Source organism: Pipistrellus hanaki (genome assembly GCF_964339955.1).
Source record: "Pipistrellus hanaki genome assembly, chromosome: 2".
NCBI classification, from domain to species: Eukaryota; Metazoa; Chordata; class Mammalia; order Chiroptera; family Vespertilionidae; genus Pipistrellus; species Pipistrellus hanaki.
Genome location: NC_140504.1, coordinates 172,910,881 through 172,935,238, shown reverse-complemented (window position 1 = coordinate 172,935,238; position 24,358 = coordinate 172,910,881). Strand labels below are relative to the sequence as shown.

General features: G+C 55.2%; 2 protein-coding genes across 2 annotated transcripts in view; one reads left to right on the top strand and one right to left on the bottom strand.

Annotated features, from left to right (window-relative positions):
* The first annotated feature begins 1,818 nt into the window (after positions 1–1,818).
* On the top strand, positions 1,819–4,594 carry HYI (hydroxypyruvate isomerase (putative)). The gene is made up of 8 exons (XM_084874720.1): positions 1,819–2,064; positions 2,135–2,246; positions 3,302–3,416; positions 3,619–3,697; positions 3,784–3,833; positions 3,931–4,000; positions 4,172–4,306; positions 4,429–4,594. Exons 1-8 carry the CDS (start codon positions 1,866–1,868, stop codon positions 4,500–4,502), a joined length of 834 nt encoding a protein of 277 aa, XP_084730846.1. The 5' UTR covers positions 1,819–1,865; the 3' UTR covers positions 4,503–4,594.
* A 625-nt stretch (positions 4,595–5,219) lies between these two features.
* The window catches only part of SZT2 (SZT2 subunit of KICSTOR complex), a 49,871-nt gene continuing 30,732 nt past the window's right edge, over positions 5,220–24,358 (bottom strand). The window contains exons 40-72 of the mRNA XM_084874451.1: positions 24,153–24,354; positions 23,154–23,253; positions 22,302–22,431; positions 20,149–20,301; positions 19,963–20,065; positions 19,768–19,873; positions 19,571–19,682; positions 18,815–18,933; positions 18,545–18,709; positions 18,198–18,282; positions 17,880–18,044; positions 17,625–17,792; positions 16,878–17,011; positions 16,291–16,457; positions 16,078–16,175; positions 15,847–15,979; positions 15,605–15,735; positions 15,377–15,477; positions 15,121–15,297; positions 14,658–14,928; positions 14,478–14,557; positions 14,267–14,392; positions 13,946–14,145; positions 12,051–12,138; positions 11,759–11,839; positions 11,602–11,676; positions 8,140–8,353; positions 7,597–7,750; positions 7,326–7,448; positions 6,820–7,225; positions 6,586–6,702; positions 5,525–5,593; positions 5,220–5,405 (exon numbers count right to left, since the gene is read on the bottom strand). Coding sequence (XP_084730577.1) covers positions 5,262–5,405; positions 5,525–5,593; positions 6,586–6,702; positions 6,820–7,225; positions 7,326–7,448; positions 7,597–7,750; positions 8,140–8,353; positions 11,602–11,676; positions 11,759–11,839; positions 12,051–12,138; positions 13,946–14,145; positions 14,267–14,392; positions 14,478–14,557; positions 14,658–14,928; positions 15,121–15,297; positions 15,377–15,477; positions 15,605–15,735; positions 15,847–15,979; positions 16,078–16,175; positions 16,291–16,457; positions 16,878–17,011; positions 17,625–17,792; positions 17,880–18,044; positions 18,198–18,282; positions 18,545–18,709; positions 18,815–18,933; positions 19,571–19,682; positions 19,768–19,873; positions 19,963–20,065; positions 20,149–20,301; positions 22,302–22,431; positions 23,154–23,253; positions 24,153–24,354 — 4,697 coding nt within the window. The 3' untranslated portion in view covers positions 5,220–5,261. The remainder of the gene's footprint in view (positions 5,406–5,524; positions 5,594–6,585; positions 6,703–6,819; positions 7,226–7,325; positions 7,449–7,596; positions 7,751–8,139; positions 8,354–11,601; positions 11,677–11,758; positions 11,840–12,050; positions 12,139–13,945; positions 14,146–14,266; positions 14,393–14,477; positions 14,558–14,657; positions 14,929–15,120; positions 15,298–15,376; positions 15,478–15,604; positions 15,736–15,846; positions 15,980–16,077; positions 16,176–16,290; positions 16,458–16,877; positions 17,012–17,624; positions 17,793–17,879; positions 18,045–18,197; positions 18,283–18,544; positions 18,710–18,814; positions 18,934–19,570; positions 19,683–19,767; positions 19,874–19,962; positions 20,066–20,148; positions 20,302–22,301; positions 22,432–23,153; positions 23,254–24,152; positions 24,355–24,358) is intronic.

Sequence of the window (24,358 nt, the reverse complement as noted above, 5' to 3'; positions counted from 1 at the left end):
CTCTCACCCCTACCACTCCTCAGCAGTTATCCCAAACAGGAAAAGACATACCTGTGTCTCCAAGAGGAAGCTGTATCTTCTACCCAGGAAGGAGGAAGATTTTCTTCTAGCCCAGCAACAAACCCAGCCAGTAATTCATGGTTACCCTGAACTTGTGCTTTCCTCCAATAAACTTTCGTTTTTCTTTGCTAATGACTTTCGTCAACAGAAGGTTGTCATCGACGCCAACAGGAGTTTCCAATATGGGGTGTGGTGAAGGGAGAGGCTTTAGTCAATGAAAACAGCTCTATTGTGAAAGAACTCGGTGACAGCTCAATCATGAAACAGCATGACTGTGAGGCTGCCTTGGTGAAATGCAACCCCTACAGTTCTGGGGTCGCATTTCAGCAGGGGAAGGCGTAGTCTCCAGTGGGAACTGGTAGTGCGCTCAATGGAGACAGGAGGAAGCTGGATTATCAAGAGTTCCCACCTCAGTCCAGGATTGGTTCTTCTCATGAAAATGAGGACTCCAAATCATCACAGTTTGATTGGTCCTAAGAGCGCTGTCTTGATTGGATGGGATGGAGCCCGTTTAATTGGTTAGTAAAGATTGGATGGGGAAAATCTCAGTTCTATTGGTTGAGTTTGATCCTAGAAGCTCCTCTGTAAGGGTTGACTCAGATGAGTCAACCAGTGCTGGGCAGTGGGGTGTGGTTTTCCCTGAAATGCAGTAGAAGCAGTGCGTGTTGGACTTGGGTTATGAATTTGAGCCCAATTCTGATGAGTCCTTTTTGGCAAGTATATTTTTCTCAGGGTCAACACTTTTTGCCCCACCCTCCTTTCTAAGAAAGTCTTTCATTTTGTGTAACTCTTCTGGATATCTCTCCTTGCTAGATGAGATGTTGCCTGGTCCATGAATAATATAGCCAATTATTCTTCATATTTACTAAGATGAATTTTATTTTATGGCATGGCAAATGCTCACAAAATAATATTAAACGACACCCTGGCCGGCATGCTCAGTGGTTAGAGCCTCGGCCTGCACCTGGAAGGGTCCCAGTTTGATTCCCAGTTAAGGGCACCTACCTGGGTTGCAGCTTTGATCCCTACTCCCAGTTGGGGCACGTGTGGGAGGCAACCAATTAATGTGTCTCCCTCACATTGATGCCTTCCATTCTCTCTGAAAATCAATGGAAAAAATATCCTTACTTCTGGTGAGGATTTAAAATAATAATAATAATAATAATAATAATAATAATAATAATAATAATAATATTAAATGAAAAGCAGACCATAAAACCATATATGAAGTATGACTAAAATTTCCTAAGGAAGAAACTGCACTTTAATTTTTTTCATCTGTAAGGGAAAGTTAATGGGTGATTGGTGTGATAACTAGTGGTTTAAATGTTCTTTACTTGGTTATAAGCTTTCAAATGGTCTGTAATGAACAGATGCCATTTCCACAATGAGGAAAAATACTGCTAAGTGTTTGCTCAAGTCTCATTCCTTCATTGTAATGGCCTTGGAGGCAGGCTGGCTCCTTACTTGCCGCCGCGACCTCAGACAAAGGGCCACCCGGGCTCCCCACCTTCTCTCTGCCTGCGTCCTGGCCGCGCGGCCCTCGCGCAGCCCTCTTTCCTCTCCCTGCGCTTCCCTTTCTCCTGTTTTGAAACATCTCACTTTTCTGGAATGCCCACGGTTTTTACAACACATCGCTTCTCTTACCTGACACCGCCCACAGAGCTCACGGCCCTGACTCGCGGCTGCAGCGCGCCCCCTATCGGCCTGCCGGGACACTGCACCTCCGCGAGCTCCGGACGCCCCTAGCGGGCGCCCCACCCGCTTCCGCCTTCCGGCCCGGCGGACTCTGCCCCGCGCCGGCCATGGCTCCGCTCCGCTTCTCGGCCAATGTGTCCTGGCTGTTCCCCGAGCTCCCCGGCCTCCCCGCGCGGCTGCGGGCGGCGGGCAGCTCGGGCTTCGAGGCCGCCGAGGTCGCCTGGCCGTACGCGGAGCCGCCCGAGGCGCTGGCGCGCGCGGCGCAGGACGCGGGGCTGCAGCTGGTGCTGATCAACACGCCTCCGGGTGCGCGGCGGCCCGGGCCCGGGAGGGGGGCCCGCGCCTGGGCGGGCGCTGAGCTCCGTTCTCTCCGCAGGAGACCGAGAGGAGGGGGAGATGGGGCTGGGGGCCGTCCCCGGGAGGCAGGCGGCCTTCCGAGAGGGGCTGGAGCAGGCGGTGCTGTACGCCAAGGCCCTGGGCTGTCCCAGGTACCTGCCCTTTCTCTTCCCCTCTGACCCACGACCCCGCCGCACGTGTTTGGGGGAAGGGGCTGGGGGTGGGTGACATCCCCAGGCTTTGAGAGGCTCAGAAGTCGGAGCGCGCTGGCGCTCCTACACCCTGCGGTCCCGGTGCTTTGTAAATTGCCTTTCATATTTGTTGTGTGTCATTCTCAGTTGGCAACTCTTTCATGCCTCCCTCCTGCTGGGATCCCATGCTGGGAGCTCAGTCTGACCTGGGAGATAGCAGAGTAAACAGAAAACGGAGGAGGGGTCCGTTGGAGAACGGGTCAATTCACGGAGGCAGGGGCAGTGGGAGCAGAGTAGGCACCTGTCTGGGATCAGAGGCGGCCTCCTACAGGTACTGATGCTGAACTGGGGCTTAAGGAGTGGCCATTTGCTCGATGGAAGGAGCATTCCATGCAGGGATGCTGTGGCCAGAGGCAAGAGGCGGCCTGGTGTGTTCAGCAAAGTTCAAGAGGCTGGAGAGGTAGCTTGTTGGGGTTGGAAGTGGCCGAGAAAGATCAGGTGGTGGTGGGAGGTTGGAAGGCTCAAAGCGGGGCGGATCAAATAAATGTCAAATCCTGCGGCTCTAAATAGGCTAAGGAACTGGCAATAAGGGGCCATTATTGGGCGGGGTGGGGTCAGAAATCAGATGAGAAGCAGCAGCATTCAGGAAACAGAGACAAGCAGCATGGAATTCTCAAGAAGGGTTTGGGTCAAAATGTCAAAAAAGTGAGACTTAATTGTGTTTAAAGGCTGAGAAGGGCCACTGGGAAGGAGGTTGAAAGTACAGGAGGGGCTAAGTGAGGACTGGACTCTGCGGCAGGAGCACCCTCAGGGGGATTGTGGGGAAAAGGCTTGGCCAAAAGCGGACACGGGTGTGTCTAAGGCCTGAGCACCAGGGCCAAGAGGTCCCGACCAGAGGCCTTTGGGGGATGGGAGGGCTGGCATGGCGGGAGGGCAGCTGGAAGAGGAGTGGAGGGAGTTAAGGCCCTGCTCTGAGGTGGACTCCACAGCCCCTTCCAGTCCCATTTTCCCCACAGGATTCATCTGATGGCCGGCCGAGTGCCCCGGGGTGCTGATCGAGCCGCAGTCAGGGGTGAAATGGAGACAGTTTTTCTGGAGAACCTGAGGCACGCAGCTGACGTTTTGGCTAGGGTGAGGCGACAGTGAAAACAGACACACATGCTTATAGGAATGTGTCTGAGTGTGCAGGGAAGGGGGTGCACAGTGCAGAGTAGCCAGGCATAACGCTGGGCACTGGCCGGAGTCAGAGCGACTGGGGAGGGGCTTGATCAGTGACAGATAGAAGCCCAACGGGGGTGGAAGAGCTCTACTTACAGGTCCAACACGGCGCTAGGAGAACCTCGTGGGACTGCTGGAGCCCATTAACACCCACATCACCGACCCCCAGTACTTCCTGGACTCGCCCCAGCAGGGTAGGGGCCCCAGCCCTGTGCCGCCTCCTGTCCCTCTGATTCTTGTGCCCTCCGTGGGTCACGCCCCCCTCCCGGTGTCTCTCCAGCGGCAGCCATCTTACAGAAGGTGGGAAGGCCCAACCTCCAGCTACAAATGGTACGTGAAGAAAAGGAGTGCTTCTGAGGGCCCGAGCTCTCCAGCTGGGAAGCATGGTGGGCCGGAGGCATTTCTGACTGGAGTGATCTCTGCCCAGGACATATTCCACTGGCAGATCATGGATGGGAATCTGACAGGAAACATCCGGGAGTTCCTGCCCATCGTTGGTGAGGGTCCCTCTCTCTGCTCCTTCCTCATCTGCTGTGCTGCTTCGTCCTCCCCCCATTCCTCCAAGCTCTCCCTACGTTCCCCCCCCCCCCCCCCCCACACACACACACACCTGTCCTTCAGGCCTGAGCAGGAGCCTGGGCCTTGCATCTGCCCCTGCCTGTCCCCAGGGCATGTGCAGGTGGCACAGGTCCCGGGCCGGGGGCACCCTGGCAGCCCTGGAGAGTTGAACTTCCCCTATCTGTTCCAACTGCTGGAAGACGAAGGCTACAAAGGCTTCGTCGGCTGCGAGTACCAGCCTCAAGGTGAGGGGCAGGCTGAGGCTCCAGGCTTGGCCCGGGGCGCGGGAGAACTGAGGGACGGGTATCGGGCAGGAGCTGTTCTCCTCCTCATGGTCTGAGATGCTGCTGCCTCCTTCTTCCCTCAGGAGACACAGTGGAGGGCCTGAGTTGGCTCCGTTCCTACTGGGATAGGCGGGGCATCTCCCGGGCTGGCCAGTGAGGTCCCGCAGTCCACCCACGCGCCCCTCTGGGACAGCGAACTGAGCATCCCGAGTATCCTCTGGAATTAAAGACCACTTGCTGAGCATTTCATACATGTATGTTATTGGAGACACACGGTGTCTAACCCTTCGCTTTCTCTGATCGCTCCCCTCCTTTGGGAAGGGACAGAGCTCACGCCGGAGCCCCCAGGCCGCAGTGCTGCCTGGAGGAGAGAGAGCTTTGAGTCCACCTCCTCACCTCCAGATGAGACTCCAGGGGCCGGAAGCAAAGGGACTTGCTCAGGCTCACAGGTGCTTCAGAGACAGAGCTGGGATTGGAGCCCAGGTGTCTTATCTCAACGGCAATGCCCACCGTGATGTCTCAGCGGGTAGTGAGGGCCAGAGAGCTCAATCCTGGAGGCTGGATTCAGGCAGAGGAGCCCTCGGGTGAGCGCTTGCCACCTGGTGTGAAGAATTCCTGGATTCCACCAGTGAGCAGGAAAGAGTCCCCTTCTGGAAGGGCCCGGGGGCCTGAGAGATGGGAACCTCAGGAGGTGAGCTGGCCTGCTGGAGCCCTGGCTGGTCAGCAGCGTGAGTGTTTAGGGAGGGCAGCCCCTGCTGCCAGGCTGGGCTACAGACCCGCAGAGAGATGCACAAAGCTGCTGGCGTCCCGCAGTGTCCAGGCTTGTGCTGGGGCACAGAGGGCTGGCCAGTCCTACTCCAAGTGAGTAATCTTATAGAGCATGATCGGAGGAACGGTGACGTTCAGCGTCCATTCCTCAGAGGAGGCGGGTCCAGAGGGTGAAACAGGCCGTGTTGATGACGGACTCGAGGTGATGGTAGGTGGAGACCAGCTGGGCAGGGGGGCTCTCGCTGTCCTGGGGCTGTACTGGGAAGGGCTCGCGGAAAACCACTGTCAGAGACTGGGGAACAGAGTGGGGGTCCACTGGTGAGAGAAGGGCAGGTAGGCCTCCCAACCTCAGCAGGCTCGAGTACAGCTTCCCACCAGGCTGACACAGAGTCCCACACCCCCTGTTCTCACCGTCTTTCCCAAGTGGGAATCCAGAAACACTAGCACAAAACAGTCAGTGAACTTCTGATTTAACACAACCTGCAGCAGAAGACAAGATGAGATGGGGAGTGAGGGTTGTCCCACCTGAGGAAGCACAGACCCTCCCGAGGGCCTCCTGGAAGTGGTGGGACTAGGCTGAAGGGCTGCTTCCATCATCACACCCAAACCCACCTGCACTCACTCCACGGTCACCTAGAACCTCCTCTTTAAACGGAATCTGTCCTCACCCTCACTGGCCCCTGTCTAGCCTGTCCAGCCTCATCTTAGTGAAGGGGAGGGGGCTTGGCTGGGAGGTTCCTGAAGTCATCTATCTGAGGCCCTGCACAGAGCTGGCACCGCAGCCCACAGCCAAGGGGAGTCCTCTGCCCTTGACAGCCCCCTCATTGCCTCCTGTGCTATCCCAGGTTTTATACCTCTGACCTCCCTGGACTGTCCCCTCCTGTCTGCCTGTTCCTGGGCAATCTCTCCCACTCCCAGGGCTGCAGGGACCCCCTGTCCATACAGATGCTGCCCAGATCTCCTGAGTGCCAATCCCCGATGTCCCTTCAGAACACCTCGGAACTAATCTTCCCCACAGGAACCAGGCTGCAGGACCATCACCGCGAACCAACTCCTACTTTTTCTTGTGGAGTCATCTCTTAAGTGTCCTTTCCTGGACCACTGCTCTCACGGGCTCATCGCTAACCTTTTACTCCCCCCAGCGTGTGCCTATCACCACAGCTCTTCTCTCCACCTGTTCTTCCTGGCAGTGCTTCCAGCTTCAGTGTACGCAGTTACATGGGGATCTGGCTGAAAGGCAGTCTCAGTCGGGTCTGAAGTGGGGCCCATGTGCATGTTGGCAAGCTCCCAGGTGGTGCTGGTGTTGTGGTGTGAGGGCCACACTTTGGGGGAATAAGAAGGCTTAAAGCCTGAGAGGTCCTTTCTGGGACTGCAGCCTCCAAGACCAACCACCGATGAGGTTCCAGAACTTGGCCCTCGGGATCTCTAGCCAAGGAAGGTTTGTGTTTTTGAGGCAGGTCAAGGAGACTTACCAGGTACTGAGTCCCCAGGTCTGGGCTCTGGAAGTGGCGGCAGCTCTGGGGAAAGCGGCTCAGGAGAACCTTGATCAGACTCTGGTACCAGGAGACCGTCATGGACAGGAAGCAGTCCTGGGGAGGTCCACAGGCCTGGACCTACTGTCCCAGAGCCGCCCTGCCCCCTCCACCCTGGCTGCCCATGGAACCCTAACACCCATCCCATCCCCTCCGGAACCCACAGTTCCTTACCAGCTGGGGGTCAATGTCCGCGATGGACTTGGCGTGGACCGCCTCCAGGAGCTCCTCCAGCTCCGCCAGGGCCAGGCGCCCCCCTAGCCGCAGCCGATCGGGCCCCGGTGGCTCCAGCAAGAAGAGGCGCTTCCAGAGGGTGTCCCTGCGGCAGTGCCCTCCGGCTAGCCGTACCAGCTGAGCCAGCCGCGCCCGTGCCACGCCCACCTCTGCGGCCAGCGGGGGGAACTGAGGAGCTGGGCCAGGCACCAGACCACCCCCCGAGGCCTCCCTAGGGCTCCCAGCTGAGCTCCCAGGAGCCTCTGGCTCAGGGGGAAGTCTGGGTGGCTTCCGGAACCTGCGCAAGTCAGCAGTTAGTCTGGGAAAGAGCTCTCGTTGGCTGGTGAGCACCACGAAGAACTGCAGCCTGGAATGGGGAGGGGGCAAGGGTGGTGGTTACAGCAGGAAACGGCAAGGACAGGGGGCAGGCAGGACAATGGGCACATTCAAGGTGGGCATCTGCTGACCGCAGAACATGCCGCTCGGCCTCTCCTTGCTCCTCGAAGGGTGCAGCGCAGTGACAGACAAGCAGGGACACATCAAAGTCGTCCTGGTGACGAAGTCCCTCAGAGTCCAGGTAGGAGCCAGAGCTGTGGGTGGGGATGAGATGTCAGCCTGAGGTCCTAATGAAGCCAGCCTCAACCTGTCTGCCCAAGAACACACAGGCCTCCCAACGGTAAGGATGGTCCTGCCTGCAGCTCCACCAGAGAATGTGCTGGTGTCCCCTGTCCTCCGTACCTGTGCCAGGCCGACACCAGGGCATATTCATTATGCTCTGGCCCCCCTGGCCGAGCCATTCGCAGCGGCTTCATGTGGTAGGAGCTGGCATGGTCAGCCACGTAGTTGTACAGCTGGTGGGCAGCAATGAGCGGCGTGGGAAGCTCCAGGGTCCCTAAGGGGCAAGTGCCAGGAGACAGTGAGCCTGGGAGAGACGCCCTGGTCTGATGGGCTGGGGGATTAGGAGGTCCTAAGGCTCTGATTGACAAGCAGACCGGCCCTGCTTTTGTGGAGAGCTCCTAAGGTCCCGTAGAACATCGAGGCAGGACAAAGTGGCTCAGGACAGGCAGGGGAGGGTATACAACATAGGGTCTAAACTTTGATGTGAAACAGACTATGAAGAAGTTAAGACAGAGACGAGGGGGCAGGGTCCAAGTGATATGAGGCAACTAACAACATGGGGTAGAAAGACAAAGTGTGGCCCTAGGAAGTGGCCCCATTGGCCCCCACCTTGTGGCCTGTTCTTTTTCAGTTTCACTGGCTTGCCCGTGGGGACCAACCAACCTTGGTAAATGTGATTGCGACCAAAGTGGGGCCCATCGGGGTGGTGGGCCAGGAAGTGTCTCAGGAAGGTGGTGAGGTGGTAGCCGTGCCGCAGCACCAGGTGGGTGCCCACCACATGCTGGTGCACGAGGCGCAGGTGGAAGTCATAGCTGAACGAGTGCACGTGCATCAGGTCCCGCACCTTGTCGCACTCCTCGGTGAACAGCATGGACAGCTGCGGAGGCACAGGGGCTGGTGAGGAAATGGTAGCACAGGCTGCCCAGCATATTCCCATTTCCTCCTTTTGCATGGGAGAAGACAGCTCAGGACTCACCCTATTGCCCGAACAGCTCAGGGACACTTTCCTCATTATATTATCTTTTACACTATACTAGAGGCCTGGGGTAAGGGGGGGGGGGGGGGGGGGGTACCAGCCTAGCCTGCACCCTCTTCAATCTGGGGACCCCTCAGGGTTAGTCAGACATACTCACAATCCAGGACTGCTGGCTCCTAGTCACTCACCTGCCTGGCTGACTGCCTGACTGCCCTTAACCACTCTGCCTACCAGCCTGATAGCCTTCCTAACTGCTCCCCTGCCAGCCTGATTGCCACCTAACCACTCCCCTGCCAGCCTGGTTGACACCTAACTGCTCCCCTGCCAGCCTGATCACCCCAACTGCCCTCCCCTGCAGGCCTGGTAGCCCCCAACTGCCCTCCCCTGCTGTCTATCTTGTGATGATTGAAGGCAGCCATCTTGTGATGTAAGGACCAATTTGCATATTACCAGTTTTATTATATATAGGATAGAGGCCCGGTGCATGAAAATTCATGGTTCCCCTCAACCCAGCCTGCCCCCTCTCACAGTCCAGGAGCCCTCAGGGGCAGGAGGTGACCTGGCAATCAGAAGACAATGCCCCATCACACCTCTGCTGCTGCCACTGCCGCCAGTGCAAGCAGGCCCTGGTTATCTGAGCTTCAGGCGGCCCTGGGTAGCTGGGCAGCCACCATCAGTGACTTGCCTGCACCTCAGACTGGCCCTGCGCAGCTGGAGGCTAAGGGGACTAGGGAACTTTGGAGGCAGGCGCACGGAGTAGCCAGACCCGCCTGGGTGAGGGCCTGGACTTGCCCCATTGGGGCTGAGGAGACTGGGCGCCACCACCTTGTGGCTGTGGGTGCTGCCATCTTGAGGGTGTGGTAGCCAATTAGCATATTCCCTTCTTATTGGCTGTGCACGCTGCCATCTTTGTGAGAGCATGACAGTCAATTAGCATATTCACTCTTTATTAGATAGGATTGTAACCCTGTTTATATGAAACTGACTTTTTTGAGAGATGGGACTTTTTATTTTGAGGCCCAGAGTCTACTAAAGTCTGGCACAGATTCACTGATGCAACAAATACTTGCTGAGTGCCTACCTGGTACCATTCTAGGTGCTGGGGATACATTGGGCAACAAACCCAAGCCCTCAAGAAGCTTACATTGAGTGGTGGGAGATAATACAATAAACTTTAGAGAAATGAGTGCACAGGAGGTTAGAAGACGGTGTTATGGAAAACAAGAAGTAAAGCAGTTGCCATTTTAAACAAGGTGGTCAGGCTAGGCCAGGTGGGTAATTATTTACTATTAGGAAGTTTTTGCTGTCCCTTTCCCATCTCTCCAGCTTTATTTTCTCATCAAAATACTCATTCTTCACAAGTACATCACATTCTCTCTTTTTTTCTCTGCCTGAAAGCTGCTCTCCCTGATCCTGAAGCCTGGCTAACTTCTCTTTGCTAAAGCTTTGTCTTGGACATCCTGCCAAGTCAGATCTAATTGATCTGTGAATGAGTGAGTAAAGGGTGGCAGAGACACTGAGCTGATCTCTTGGTGGAAATCACCATTAGTTAAAGTGCTAACAACTGGATCGATGGTGCCGGAATGGCAGAATCTACATGAGCACTTCCTTGGGGGCCCTGGCATAGGAGTCAATAGGAAAGGAAAAATGACTGTAGAGGAAGCAATGGCCTAGGAGCAGAGTAGCGCACAATGCTGGGTAAGTCACGTTACCTGCCTCAGTTTCCTATCTACTGTGGAGGTGAAGTAAAGGTCTCCCTAAAGTCAGAGACAGTATGAAAAACTTCCACAGCGATGGGAGCCTCAGAGTCAGTACTGCCCCCAGCTTGCTCTGTGCCCTGGGGCAAGTTAATGAGCCTCCATCAGCCCCAGTTTCCTGATCTGTACCGGAGAAATAAAACTCCCCTTCACTGTAGTATATATACTAAGCAGTTAATAAACAATAACAATAAAGCAATTTAGAAACCAAGTAGGTTTAACGATTAGATATGTAGAGGCAGAGAGCCAAGCTGGATAGAGATCAGGGAGCAGGGAAGCCAGAAAGTTTGAGTAATGGAGGGTGGAGAGTGGGGAGGGGTCCTTCCCATCAATACAATAGCCCAGTGTGAAAATCCCTGAGGCCCACGGCTCCCTTCTAGGCATTCAGGCTCTAGGAGGTTCCTGCAATCACCAAGCTTTCCTGGATCACCTTTTCTTGTGATGACTGGCCTAGGTATCCACAGCAAGTCAAAGGCTGATAGCTCTCCAGACAGGAGAGGAATCTGTGTTGTCTGTGCTGGAAGGCGACAGACCGGGCCCAGGCAGATCCTGACCTCTCGGAAACCAAATGGGAGACACGAGGAAGGCCTGGGCCTTCGCATGACATGGGGCAACCTGACGACGCTGAATCATGGAAGTACGGAGGGCTTCAGGTCCCTGACCTCACTTGAACCTCTCACTCCCGAGCACTCCTGGTGCTTGGTGCTCATGGGGTGCAGGGGCCCTGCCTTGAGGCAGGCAGACAGGCCTGAATAAATAACTGGCGGGCATGCTGTGTGGGTGGGAACTCTAGCCCACATTCTAAGTCAGGGGTCCTCAAACTTTTTAAAGTGGGGGCCAGATCACGGTCCCTCAGAGAGCTGGAGGGCTGGACTATATGAACGACTAATTCCTACTGTAACACCTCGGCTGCGCTCACTGCCCAAAAAACCTGGCGGGCCGGATCAGACTCCTCTGCGGGCCGCATGTGGCCCGCGGGCCGTAGTGTTAGTGACTCTATGCAATGCAAAGGCTATTGCCAGCTCTAGATTAGGCCAGGATTGGCCATGGCACCGACTTACTCATGTGTCAGATTAGCCACTATGCTCAAATGTCTGCACCAACCATCTATGGTTGTGGATCGACACAGTGCCAGGCTGTCTGTGCCCAATGATCACAGCTAGATCAGCCACTGTGCTGGAATGCCTTCTGCCCTCTTGTTACAGCTGAATACAATGCTGGACCACCTGCAGAGTGATGCTGGTCGATGGTCCAGTCACTAGAAGGACCACTGACCTAGCCAGCACACAGCACCAGGTCACCCCTCAGCCAGACTGCTCATGCATTATTCATATTGGCTACAGCATACCAGGGACTATACCTCAGACGCCATATTCCCACTCCACCACATACCTGAGAATTGACAGCTTGGCCCATGGGGATTCGGGAACACTCCAGGGCAAACTGTTTGACACAGAAGTAACAGCCCTAGAGAGAGGGTGAAGGTGAGGTCAGGAGGGTAAGAGACAGGTGAGTCTGGCTCTCCTCACTCAGTGCTCCCCCTGCTCACCTGGAAAGCCAGCTCCATGAGGATGATGCCTCCGGGCAGTGCCCGCTGCAGGTGGTAGGTGGTGACTGGAGAGCCAGTGCTCTGAAGAAAGAAAAAAAGATGGCTTCGGGGGCAGGAGTGGTTCACCGGCCGCAGATCAGCAGGGAGAAAGTCTCTGGGGCGGTGACGTTAGTGGTGTCAGGCTGGGATCAACAACCTAAGCCACCACCCAGGGTCACTGACCTCTGGCCTTGGGAAAATGATTCAGGGGCACTGATTTCACTATCAGGGAAGATAGGTGATGAGACGTTACCTTGGGGCTCCCATCACCCTTGCTTTTGGAGGAGAAGGAACTCCGGCCCTCTGTTCCAAGGATGGCCATGGCCCGCGGCCGGCTGGTGCTGCAGGAAAGGAAGAGGGACAAGAAGATGCAGCAGCCAGTGGGGTGAAGGGTGACAGCTCTCGGACCCAGTCCATTTTACGTGGGATTGTCTGTAGGAGCGGAGACAGCCCAGAGAGGGCCTGCTCGGGGCACCACGGGGAGGAGGTGGCAAGGCTCCCTCAGTAACGGCTGCTTTAAGGGAAGTGAGCAGTGCTCAGTGCAGAGAAGGATGCCAGGCCTTTCTCTACCAGTGAGAGGATGAGGCCAGAGAGGCTTGCTGAGAATGTGGGGAGACACCCATGAGGGCATGGGGATCTGTTTACTGGGGGCCGCAGGGGAGGCGGGAGGGGGCAGGGGGCTGTATGTCTAAGATTTCATTAGGGAAATTCAAGGAGACATGCCCCATTTCATCCTTAAGAAATAGGGACAAGACCAGCTAGTTACTGGTGATACTTTAAGTCTGGTGACAAAGAAAGGCCTGACTTTACATTTTGCTCTAGAAACATTTTTTTAAGCTAGTGTATCTTTTGTTTTAAAAAGTATTCAGATTTTTGATAAATTCAAGAAAGTAAGCAAACAAGTGTCTCAGAGAAGCTCCTACAGCTGGGACCTGGCCAAGGGCAGCAAGCTGAGCAGCTACTCCTCCGGCTGTCACTGAGCAACGAGGGGCGGGTCCCCTCTTCCTAAGGCCGGGAAAAGAGGGGCAGCCTGGGAGGCGGAGAGCTGGTTACAAACACTAAGGAGTTGGAACTGACTTTCTGGCCCATGGTGGGATCTTGATTAAGGATACAATTATATTTATTAACTTGAAAGTGCATCAAATTTGAAGTAAGAGGAGGGAGGAAATAAACTCATAAATTCGGAGATATGAGAGTAACTGTAACATGAACAGATACTTTCCCATCAGCCACTGGGAAGGGGTGGGAACACAGAATCTGGATGGTCAGATGTTGAGAAGAGCACAGAGCAGGGCCACAGAGATTAGACACAGAGGAAGAGGTGGTTGTGAACTTGTCACTGAGCTCAGGGGAGAAGGAAGGTGGTGACAGAGGAGCTGGTGACTTTTTTTTTTTTTTTTTAATAATATATTTTTATTTTTTACAGAGAGGAAGGGAGAGAGAAACATCGACCAGCTGCCTCTTGCACACGCCCTACCGGGGATGTGCCCGCAACCAATGTACATGCCCTTGTCCAGAATTGAACCTGGGACCTTTCAGTCCGCAGACCGATGCTCTACCACTGAGCCAAACCAGCTTTGGCGAGCTGCTGACTTTCTAAGACTCTAGTAGCCAGTGAATGAACATCACCAAGAACAGGCCAGAGTGCAGTGATGCAAGCAGGCTCAGTGCAGGGGTTCTTGGTGAGGAAAACAGCTACCCTCGGTGAGTAAGGGACTTTCTGGGACACAAACCATGTAAAATTTCAGGACAGGACAGTGAGGTTATCAGGACAGCAATCATTAAGGACAGCAATCATTAAGACCCAGATCCAGAGGCTTAGGAACGTGTACCAGATCCATGTGCATGGCTGTACACCAGCATGTAAGCAATGAGATGTACCTGGGCACAAGCTCTGTGAGAATGTACAGCTCTGTGAAGTTTAAGGATGTGAGTGAGGGCTGCATGGAAGTGTCCAAGGTCCTCGTGTGCGTGTGCGCGCACGTGTGTGCATGTGTGTGTGTGCTGGCCTAGTGGGGTGAACAGGCATAAGGTCTGAACTGTCCTTGCGGGACCTCTGTGAAGACAGGAAGGGCAGGTGGAGCCTCACCTGCAGTGGAGGAAGGGAGGGGAGGAAGAGGAGGACAAGGGAGGAAGAGATGGGCTCACCTTCGGGCAGGTGAGGGGGGCCGCAGCGGCACCAGCGCGAAGCCCATGCTCTGCAGATACTGCACATACTGCTGCAGGAAAGCCAGGCTCAGCTCCTTCAGCCACGGTTCCTCCCGGGCACCGGGCGGGGACACGTCCAAGGCCTCACAGCTTGCGGGAGCCTCTCGGCTCCCAGACCCGGACTCAGGGCGAAGGCGCCGCTGTGGGAGGGGGATTAAGGAAGGCTCTACCCGCTGTGGACCACCAGGGGGCGGGGGAATGGAGGTCGCTGTGGGGTAAAGGGTGATCCCAGCGGAGAAATCCAGGAGTCCTGAGCCTCACCTGCCCCTCGGGGGGCCCACAGGTCTCCGGGGGCCCATGCAGCCAGGCGGCCGGGTCGAAGAGCAGGGCCGTTGCACAGTAATGCACCAGGCGGGAGGACTGCTTCAGGGTCTCCAGCTCCCCGGCCTGCGGAAATGGGGCCGTGAACACTGGAGTGGTGGCCAGGGAGGGGTCACAGACGCTCCTGCAGGATGGGGGTCGGGCCACTCACACTGATGGGCATGCTGGCGGGCGTGGAGCGCTGCTGCCAGGTTACAAACAGGTTCTCCATCTTCATCTGCCGCTCCAGCTCTGGGGGTGGGAAGCATCAGTAGTGGCCACCAGGACCTGCTGCCCCTCTCCCTCCCAGATTCCAGTCTGTCCCTGCCCACCGTCCACCCAGTGCCCTCACCTCTGCGCTCTGCCATCTTGATCTCCAGGAACTGTTGTCCGTGGTAGGTGACGGGGTCAGGGGGCCTGGGCACCGGGCCAAGTGAGGAGCTGGGGCGGGCGGCTGTGATGTCCCTCAGGGCCTCGTCGAAGGGGAATGTGTCCAGGGGCAGGGGGCCCCCGCCCCGAGAGGACCCACTCAGCCGGCCTTGCTCACGGCTCAGAGGGGGGCTTGCGCTCCGGATGAGGGCCTCTGTTTCCACGGTGGTCGGCAGAAGGAATGGGTTTGGCTCCTGAGAAAGATGGAGCCTCATAATGGGGGCGTGGCTTTTGTCCTCAGACCTTCTCTCCTGCCCTGGCCTCCTCTCTGTCTCTCCTTCCCCACTCCCTCTACTTTTAGTCTGTCCCCTTCCCCTGCTTCCGAGCCAGTACTTCCTTCAAACCCTCAGGAGCCAGAACTGGAGGAGGGAGCCGGAGCGCAGCACCTTTTCATCCCGCACGGGGAAGTCCAGCTGGCCGTAGTGATGGAAGAGGCCAAGCTTCTGGCTGAGGAGGCAGAAGATGAGGTGGGCGCGGGCGTTCTGCCACTGCACGAGGCGAACCAGCGCTCGGCCCAGCGCTGCGCCCAGGTCTGGGGCCCAGTTGTAAGTCAGCAGCTGCAGCTGGAAGTCAGGGGTCACAGTCAGGGTCAGCGAGATCACAGAACCTCTTCCCACACCCAGCCCCTGACCCCACATCTACCTTCTTATCCACGACCTCCAGGAGCAAGAACCTCTGCCGGGGAGCATGTCGTCCGGAGCTGCCGTCACTTCCAGGCTCGAAGCGCTGCAAGGCTTTGGGGGCTACGGGGAGGGGGAGGGTCGTAACGGGGTCCTGGAGGCAGGTCCCCTCAGTCCCATCCTGCCCCCCGCAAGGTCAGAGACTACCTTCAGTCACTGCAAACCCGGCTCCCCTAGGCCGTGCCCTCACCCTGCTGGGTTGGCCTCCTCCACTGCGAGAAGTTCCTTCCCAGCAGCAGCAGGTGCCGCTCAGCTGTGGGGCGGGGTGCTGGGCCCAGTTGTCCAAGGGAACAAGGAGTGAGGACGTCTGGCTCTGAAGTCCTGCTGGGAGGGAGGGATGCTCAGAAGGCAGCCCACCCATGGCCTCACCTCCGGCCATCGCCTCCTGAGCCTAGCTCCCCTAGCTCAGCCTCTGTGAGACCCCAAACTCACAAAAGCTGCTCAAAGATGCGGACACTGGTGTCTCCAGCCATTGAGGTGACCAGAGTGGTGAACTCAGACAAGATGGACGAAAGGAGGAACCGGGACACCATGTGGGTGGAGCTCTTGGACACTGAGGTGCAACCTGGATCCGGGCAAAGGAGTCCTGGTTGGGGTGTGTATGTGTATGGGGGGCGGGGGGGAGGCGGATAGGCTGAGGAGGGGAGGGGGCTGGGGTCTCACCCGTCTGAACCATGAACTCCATCCAGCGCTGAGTGACCCGAGCGAACACAGGCTGCAGGGTCCCCACCTCGCCCTCCTCCAGCTGCGTGGTCCGGCGTCTGAAGACACAGCAGGAGGAAGAACTGCACACTGATACTTGATATGTGTTTCTATAAATCCATTATCAACTATGATTTCACACCGCACCCTCCCTGACACGTCACACACACACACCTTTGTCTCTGGGCTCCAGAATCCGGGCCCGATGCCCGCTCAGTGCCACCCGGAGTCCGAACATTTTCAGTTTTGTGACGCCTCCGGCCCCGAGTGTCTTCTGGCCGATCCAGGACAATGTCATCAGTTGTTTTGGGAGAACCCAAGTCCCCGGATTCTGTTTTATTCTGGAGGCAATGCAGTGGATGAGCAGGGCAACTGAGAGGGGGAACAGGGTAGAGGCTGGAAGGGTGACAAGAGCCTGGAGGATGTGGAGGCTCGGGCTCGGGCCCTGGCCTCACTGCAGGCTGACTAAGCTACCTTGCGCAAGCTACTCAACTCTCCACCCAGCCGTGTCACTGGAAAAGCCCTCTTACCCTGCAGGTGGTGAGGACAGGGTAAGAAAAGTGGACGTGAGGACCCTTACTTAGCTGAAGCTCTCTCTGTCAGTGAGAACTTGCTACATTCGGCAAGCTCCTACCCAAGGGACAGGGCAGTTTTCTATAACCGGAGACGTGAGGCCAGGCCTGCAGGGGAGTGCAGGTGGGGCCAGGAGGCAGGCGAGAAGTAGATGCCAACTTCATCACTTCCTCCCATTCCCCCCTTACCAGCATATCCCAGAAGCTACGCCGGCCAGCTCTGCTGGGGGGAGTCACAGGCTCGCCAGGGGCAGGCCCAGGGGGAAAGGTGCTAGCTCGGCCTGCAGGGCTCTTGGTTTCCAAGGACCCACTCCTGAGACTTCCTGTGGACACCAGACAATACAGATTTTGTCACTGACCATCCATCCCCATTCCAGACAACCTAGCCCCAGGGTATGACAGCGACTTGACACCTTCTCTGTGGGTTAGTGAGTGACAGCATATGCAATTGAGCGTGGCTGCAGATTTGGTGTGAATTGAGTTGCTGACATTTCCCACTCTAAGAGGGTGACCCTAAGCCTGGGCACATTTTTTTTTTTTTTTTAGATTTAAAAAAAATATATTTTATTGATTTTTTTACAGAGAGGAAGGGAGAGATATAGAGAGCTAGAAACGTCGTTGAGAGAGAAACATCAACCAGCTGCCTCTTGCACACCCCCTACTGGGGATGTGCCCGCAACTCAGGTACATGCCCTTCACCGGAATCGAACCTGGGACCTTTCAGTCCGCAGACCGACGCTCTATCCACTGAGCCAAACCGGTTTCGGCAAGCCTGGGCACATTTCTGCCAGGGACTAGCTGACGCAGGGAAGGGAAGGGACAATTAAGAATGAGTATTTCAGATGGGGCCTCTGTGACGTCTTCCAGAATCCCCCCTGTGCACCCTCACCTGAACCACCATCTTGCCCGGACCAGTGAGGCTCTCACCCCACATACCTGGGGACATGTCCTCTGTGCACAGGGAGGCCGGCAGCAGCTGCAGCTCCATGACAGCATCAGCCAAGGCCTGGCGAGCTGCTCCTCGGAGCTTTTCTTCCAGCTGCACGATACTGATGTTCCCCTTTTCCCACACATCTAGTCGAAGCCGTGGGGCTCCACTGTGAGCTGGAGGAAAGAATGAGGGTCACGTAAGGGCGCCTCCAATTCCTACAGCATTAACTGAACACCCCGCCTCTGACCAAGCTGCCCCACCTGAAGAACTGTCCGGCAGGACTGGGCAGCGAGTGACCGTGACCAGCTGCTCAAATTCCTCCTCTTGCAGTAGATCTGGGGGCCCCGGGGAAGAGGGGGGCCATGATGCCAGTGAGATGGGGGCCCCTCCCTCATCCACAAAGGATAGCGTGATGCAGGCAACTCCTAGGTAGAAATCCACAGGAAAAACTCAGGGCTGGGACTTCCAGATCCCCTTGCCTCACCTCCCCAAACCCCCCCTAGCTGCAAGGCTGGGAAAGGCCCTCTCAGCCACCTCAGGAAAGGCTTTCCCACACCTGGTAGTGCCATGCTCTGTACCTTTGCCACCAGTGCCCTGTCCACCAGGCTTGTTATACAAGTAAATGTCCAAGTCGGGGAGGCTGCCCTGGGGTGGGAGCGGATGCTGGAGAAAGAACAGCCAGAAAATTAAGTAAGACTAGGCAAATGGCCAAAAGCCATGAGGGAAGGGTGTCCACAGTGGGGAATGGGAAGCACAGAAAGGCACAGGTAGATAATAAAGGTGTATGTGGGAGGAGGGGTGTACACAGGTCCATGGGCCAAGATACAATGGGGCATCTGTATAACAGTTATACAGTAAGGGTGTGTGTGTGCATGGGGGGTACTTGGGCGCATGTGGGTGTTGAATGAGGTGTGTGAAACCTCACCTGGAAGTGGTTCCAGCCATTGCTGTCTGTGTACTTGGGAGAGTGCAGGAAGATAAGCAGGTTTTGCCGCAGGTACCAGGCCACGGCCGGAAGCCAGGGCCTGCAGGAGGCGGGCAGGGCCAGATGCAACACCTCCGAGGGGAGACTTCCAGGGGGCTGGATGAACTGCAGAGAGTGGGAAGGGCAGTCAGAGCTGGATGAGCAGGTTCTGGCTGACTGTCCTGCATCTGCAGCTGTATGGAGGATGTTGGATTCTGGGGGGGAGCTGACCTCTACATCAGCTGGTGTTAGCTTGCAGTTCCGAACAAGCATGACTGTGATGACGTCCAGAGTGGCCTCATCCAGGCGCCGACGCAGAACCCGCACCAGCTCATCTGTGATCTCGGGACCTTGATAGAGCCGTGGTGGGAAGGTGGAGACCCTGTGGAGGATCCAGCTACCCCAAACCAGCCCTTAACCCCAGACTCAAACTTTCTCCCATACACCAGAGGCAGCCAGCACTAAGTTTTAGTTCTGCCAAGCTGCTCACTGTGTGACTCTGGACAAGTGAGTTTTACCTCTCAAAGCCTGTGTCCTTGGCCATAAAATGGGAATAGTAACATTATCTACCCATATATAACAATCTTAGTCCAAGACCTAGTACACACACTCATTGGGCCATAAACATTGGATGGAAAATCCATTTGCCTAACAGACACCTCAGGCTCAACATATCTCAACTTGAACCAATCACCTTCACCCCCAATTCGCCCCTGGTATCCAGCCAGTGAGGCCACGATCTACCCACAGTTACCCAGGACAGATAGCTGATGCCAACTTTAATGACCCTCCTTCCCCAAGCTGCATTTCAATCAGCTCTAGGTCCTGGCCCCTAAATATCACAGCAGTCTGTCCTTTCCCACCCAGCTCCTACGCAAGGGAAGCCCAGAGCACAGCATGAGCTGGAGTAGGAAGGCTCCAAGAGAAGTCCCCGAGAATCCTGGAACCTCATCTGGCCACGTCCTACCCTCTCCCTGCTGTCCTTACCAGCCTGCCCTACACCATGCACCAGCAACTGGATATGTCTGTCCACCTGGCCCACAGGACGAGCAGCGTCCGCACTGCGGCTGGAAGCCAGGTCGAGGGGAGAACGAGGACCCTGTAGGAAAACTCTGGTCAGGGCCCGGGCCCAGAGAGCGAAGACTGATGGAGAGCAGGGCCTCAGGGAGTGAAGGGGTACATGCCGAGGCTTCCTCGGAGTAGATGGGCTCCTGGCTTCGGGACAGAGCCAGGGAGGGGGGCGTGGCATCGCCTTCCGATGGCCGCTCACTGCAGGACGTCTCCAGGAGCCTGGGAAAGAGCGGCAAGGTCTTTGGACAAACCTCCTCCTGCCCCAGCCAGGCACCACGCTTTACCCCGTCTCTGCAGGGCTCACGTACCGAAGGTAATACACAGCCTTGGTTGCTCGCTCCTGGTAGACAAACATATTCTTCCGGTTCACCACGGAGAAGGCGTTGAGCACGGAGCGCAGGGCCTGGATGGCTGTAGGAGTGATGGGGGCTCAGGGAACTCCCTTCTCCCGATCCCCCTACACACTCCACCTGCCCGCTCATGCCATCATATACCACGAGAGACCCCCATGCTGGGCCCCATTTTGAGGCGCGAATGGACTCGAATCACGGTGCCCCACACGACGTCACAGGAGAAATGGCCAGGGACAAACTGCATTGTGGCTGCCAGGTATCCTCGGGGTGCACAGCTCTCATCAGCAGCATAATCTGATGGGGGAACGGAGACGTGGGTCAGAAATGGCATACAGCCCTCTGCTCTCACCTGTGAACTTATTCCCATTTCCCAGGCTCCTCAGCCTTGTTTATTACCCTGCAGGGCAAAGATGGTCACTCTGGGTAATAAGGCAGGACCATGCTCTTAGGAAGACAGATCACAGCACAAAGGTTTTCAGAATTATCTTAGAGAGATGTGGAAAAGGAGCCAAGAAGAGGTGTCAGGAGAGGCAAAGCATGAGAAAATCCTAAAGTTAATGCCACAACACCCTCCTGACACATATACATCATCATGCAATATGCACCCCATCTGTGTACTCATTGGGAGTTATAACAATAACCCCACTAAAAAAAAGCAAAGCCTACTGATACACACCCTCCCCAGAGTGGGAAAGCTGTGTCCTGTGGGAAAGCTGTGTCCTGAGGTATTCTTTGGATACCCCAAAGAATCCAAAGGGCAGTGTGACAGTGTGCAAGAGTCCACAGTCACATCCAATGCCGTGTCTGACCCTTTCCAGGTTGATGTGGAACCTTCCAGTAGCCCAATGGTGGCAATTTGGTTTCCCAGAGAAGCTGCTGTCAGATGTGAGCAGTTACAGAAAACCCAGGAGGCTGCACAGTCTGGAACGGAATGCTGGTTGCTAAGGGTTTCAGCAACACCACATGGAGAGACTATACTGAGGAGGGGCTCTGTCTGGCGCCTGCCTGGTCTTACATCTCAGGCTGCTGGAAGTCATTGTGAAGTAACAGTGCAGGGCTGTCCTCGCTCATGCTCAATTTGCAGAAGATGCCGCCAAAACCCCGGGAAGCCCACTAATTACAGGAATTCTGCTTTGATGTGGAACATGTCCCGGGATGTGCTGAGAGATGCACTCTCTGGAGCTGTCAGGAAGGTTCCTCTACAGACTTGCTGAGAATGTTAAAAATAAGGAGTGGTCTGATTTTACTTTTAAACCAGAAGGGAGAACTACAAAGGAATGGCATTTCATCTCATGGCACACATAAACTAATTATTAAAATTCTGCAGCATACCAAAAAATATATTTTTTTGTCGACCTGATCAAAAAGAAAAAAAAAAGGTATAGTTTTGACTCATTCACACTGGACAGCTATTGTTGTGTTGACTGTTGTCATTTTTTAATTTGGCAATTTAAGGGAGCAGAGGCTAGTGCCCCTCTCTGGAGAAATATCTTTTAGGTACTGCATGCTTTAAAAATTCTTGTGGCACACCAGTTGAAAAATCACTGCTCTGAGTTGGGGTGAGAGGTCATCAGGAATAAAAGAAGGGAGCAGAAGTGTGGAGACCTCAATTACCATCTCGAGTAGATTACCATGTTTCTTAACCATGACCAGAAATCCCCAAGGGGTCCTGTGCCTGCCTGTTTGGAGGGACAGCCAATCAGAAAGCCCTCCTACCGGGTCTCAGGCTCCACTCTGCTGGCCTTCTCTCACCTGTCAACTGGCCTGCTTGTCCCCCACGCCCACCCTTGCCCAGTCTATTACCCTGCAGGAGGAAGACCGTCACTTTGGGAAACAAGACAGGACCAGGCCCTTAGGAAGACAGGTGACAGCCAGTGTCCCTTCAATGACCCCCTTCTCTCCAGTATTCTTCAACCTTTCCCCCCTCGCCTGGCTTTTGCCTTGGAATATAAATGTGCGCAAGTCTCTCCCTTAGTTTAAAATTGCTGCCTTGACCTCCATTTCCGCTAGCTCCTGCCACATCCATTTCATCTCTCCCTTCACTCCCAAGCCACCTGAAAGATTAGTTATTCTCTGCTCGACCTAACATCCTTTCACTTTTCAATTTCCTCTAGTTTGTATCCCACTGAAGTACTTCTACTGGAGTCTCTGATGAACTTGAAATAGCCAAGTCTAGTGATCCTTTTGTGTCCTCCCCTCCTGGCTCTCACTGTATTACTTGCCACCAATGGTGACTCTGCCCTCGGCTTCTCACCAGTCTGATAAAGGAAAGGAAGCTCCCGGTGGAACCTCACCATCGCTGGGCAGGGGTGCCCGCTGTCGGGAGTGGAAGGGGGTCTCGCTGCGCCACAGATCTTCTTCGCTCTCGGCCACCAGGAGAGAGTTACACACGTGACTGTCATGGAGGTCCTGAAGAAGCAGCCGCTAGGAGAAGGAGCAAGGTATCAAGGAACTGGAATATTCCCTCATAAGCTGGTGGTGGTGCTGAGAGGTGATCAGAGGCCAGAGAGAATGCCCATTATCTCAGGGGTGAGGGGGTCAGAGGTCAAAAAGAGCATCAGTGATCACTGGCAGGTCAGGGATGGTATCTAAGTCACTGGGCTCCAGGGCTCTGAGCACTGGTCCCCAGTCAGGAATACTTGTCCCTCCTCATTGTGTTCATCATTCTTTAGGTCTCAGCTTAAAAATCAGTTCTAAGAAGCTTTCCTTGACACTTTAGAGGGTCAGATCCAGTTATATGATTTTATAATGGTCTCTGCTTTTCCTCTGTAGAAGTCTTCACAATTGTAATGAAAATAATTTGTGTGTTTTAGTTGTTCAATGTCTATCTCCCCGACTCAACACAAGCCCAGAGAGTCAGGTGTCCCCTCTTGTTCACCATTATATCCCTAATGCCAGCACAGGGCAATGAGTAGGGACATTTCAGTCCCTGGAGGGATGAGAGGAACCCACAGTACTGGGGACGGGGTAGGGAGGGTTCCCTGGTTTGTGGGGAGTGTGGGGAGGGGGACATCCCAATAAATGAGGAGGCATCAAAGAAAACATCCAAGATGGATCAGCAGCCTCTGAAAGCCAAGGTCCTGGGAATTCCTTTCTCTTCTAGGCTGTGAGCATACCTGGAGAGCCCTGTCCCTGGCTGCCCTTACCTGGTTGACCTCCCTGCAGATCTCCCCAACTCGCCTCACCAAGAGCTGCTGTAGGTGGCGGCACTCGGTGCCTGGCCCCCCATCTTCCCGAATCAGGCTCCTAGGAAGGAGGGGTGGATCAGACACAGAATTGCAGTGGGGAGGAAATTGTGGGGAAGGGTCATGGGAGCTGGGCCAAGAGGAACCATGAAGAGGAAGTAGGTTGAACAAAGGAAAGTAAACATGATGGGACACGGGAAAGATGGAAATCTCAGTGGCAATTCTGGAAGCCTAGGCTCCATGCCTGCCTCACCAGGCTCCATCTGGGTGCCCCACCTAGGCTTCTGCCATGAGGCTCTCCTTTCATCACTGGCAGGTCAGAGGTGGTATCTAAGTCACCGGGCTCAGGGTTCTGAGCATGGACTCCAGTTAGGAACACTTGTCCCTTGGGAAGTTAGGAGCACTTTATCTGAATGATGGCCTTCCCTTCTCTCAACCCCACCCCTGTGATTAGAGGAGGATTTAACCAGAGGCCTAGGTGTGAATCCTGGCTCTGCCACTTACTAACTGTGACCTTAGGAAATACTTAACTTTTCTGTGCTCGAGTTTCTTCATTTACAGTAATAATATAAGGATGATAATACTTTGTAGGGATGTTCTATAGATTAAATAAGCTTAAACAGTGCCTGCCACTTAGTAAGCACTTGTTAATTGTTGTCTATTATTTCTTTTTTCATAGATTAATTTCTGAAGCTGCTCTGAACTGTAGATGCTCTGAATGCTCAGCGAGGAGCCAAAATCTCCATCAGCTTTTCAACTCCTTTAGGAAAGCAGAGTGACATGCTTTGCTATTGGCTGTGGGAAGTGGTCAGGAGCCCCCACCCTCAGAATAAAACTCAGATCCCTACCCAAACGCTCAGTCCCATGTCTTACCCTTCAATAACTTTCAAGAAGGGTGAAGCGGGACCAGGCAGAAGAGGCTACCACGAGAGTCAGGGTGCGGCCCTGGCTCCTCCTTACCGGGCATGTGCATACACTTCCACGCGGTCCTGCAGGATCCGGACGATGAGCCAGAAGTCAGGCAGGCAGGGCCCAGGGAGGCTTGAGAGCGAAGGCTGTGGAGGTGCTGGCCCAGGTGCGGTCCGCAACGTGAAGGGGGCCTTCTCACTCGGGGTCTCGTTGGGACCCTCACTGTCAGAGCCACTGCTGCCACCATCATAACCTGT

Bases quoted from the DNA above. Each gene is read 5' to 3' on its own strand.
- HYI (XM_084874720.1), top strand. From the start codon at position 1,866: ATGGCTCCGCTCCGCTTCTCGGCCAATGTGTCCTGGCTGTTCCCCGAG. The intron at 2,065-2,134 runs GTGCGCGGCGGC...TTCTCTCCGCAG, and splicing joins GCTGATCAACACGCCTCCGG to GAGACCGAGAGGAGGGGGAG. The intron at 2,247-3,301 runs GTACCTGCCCTT...TTTTCCCCACAG, and splicing joins AAGGCCCTGGGCTGTCCCAG to GATTCATCTGATGGCCGGCC.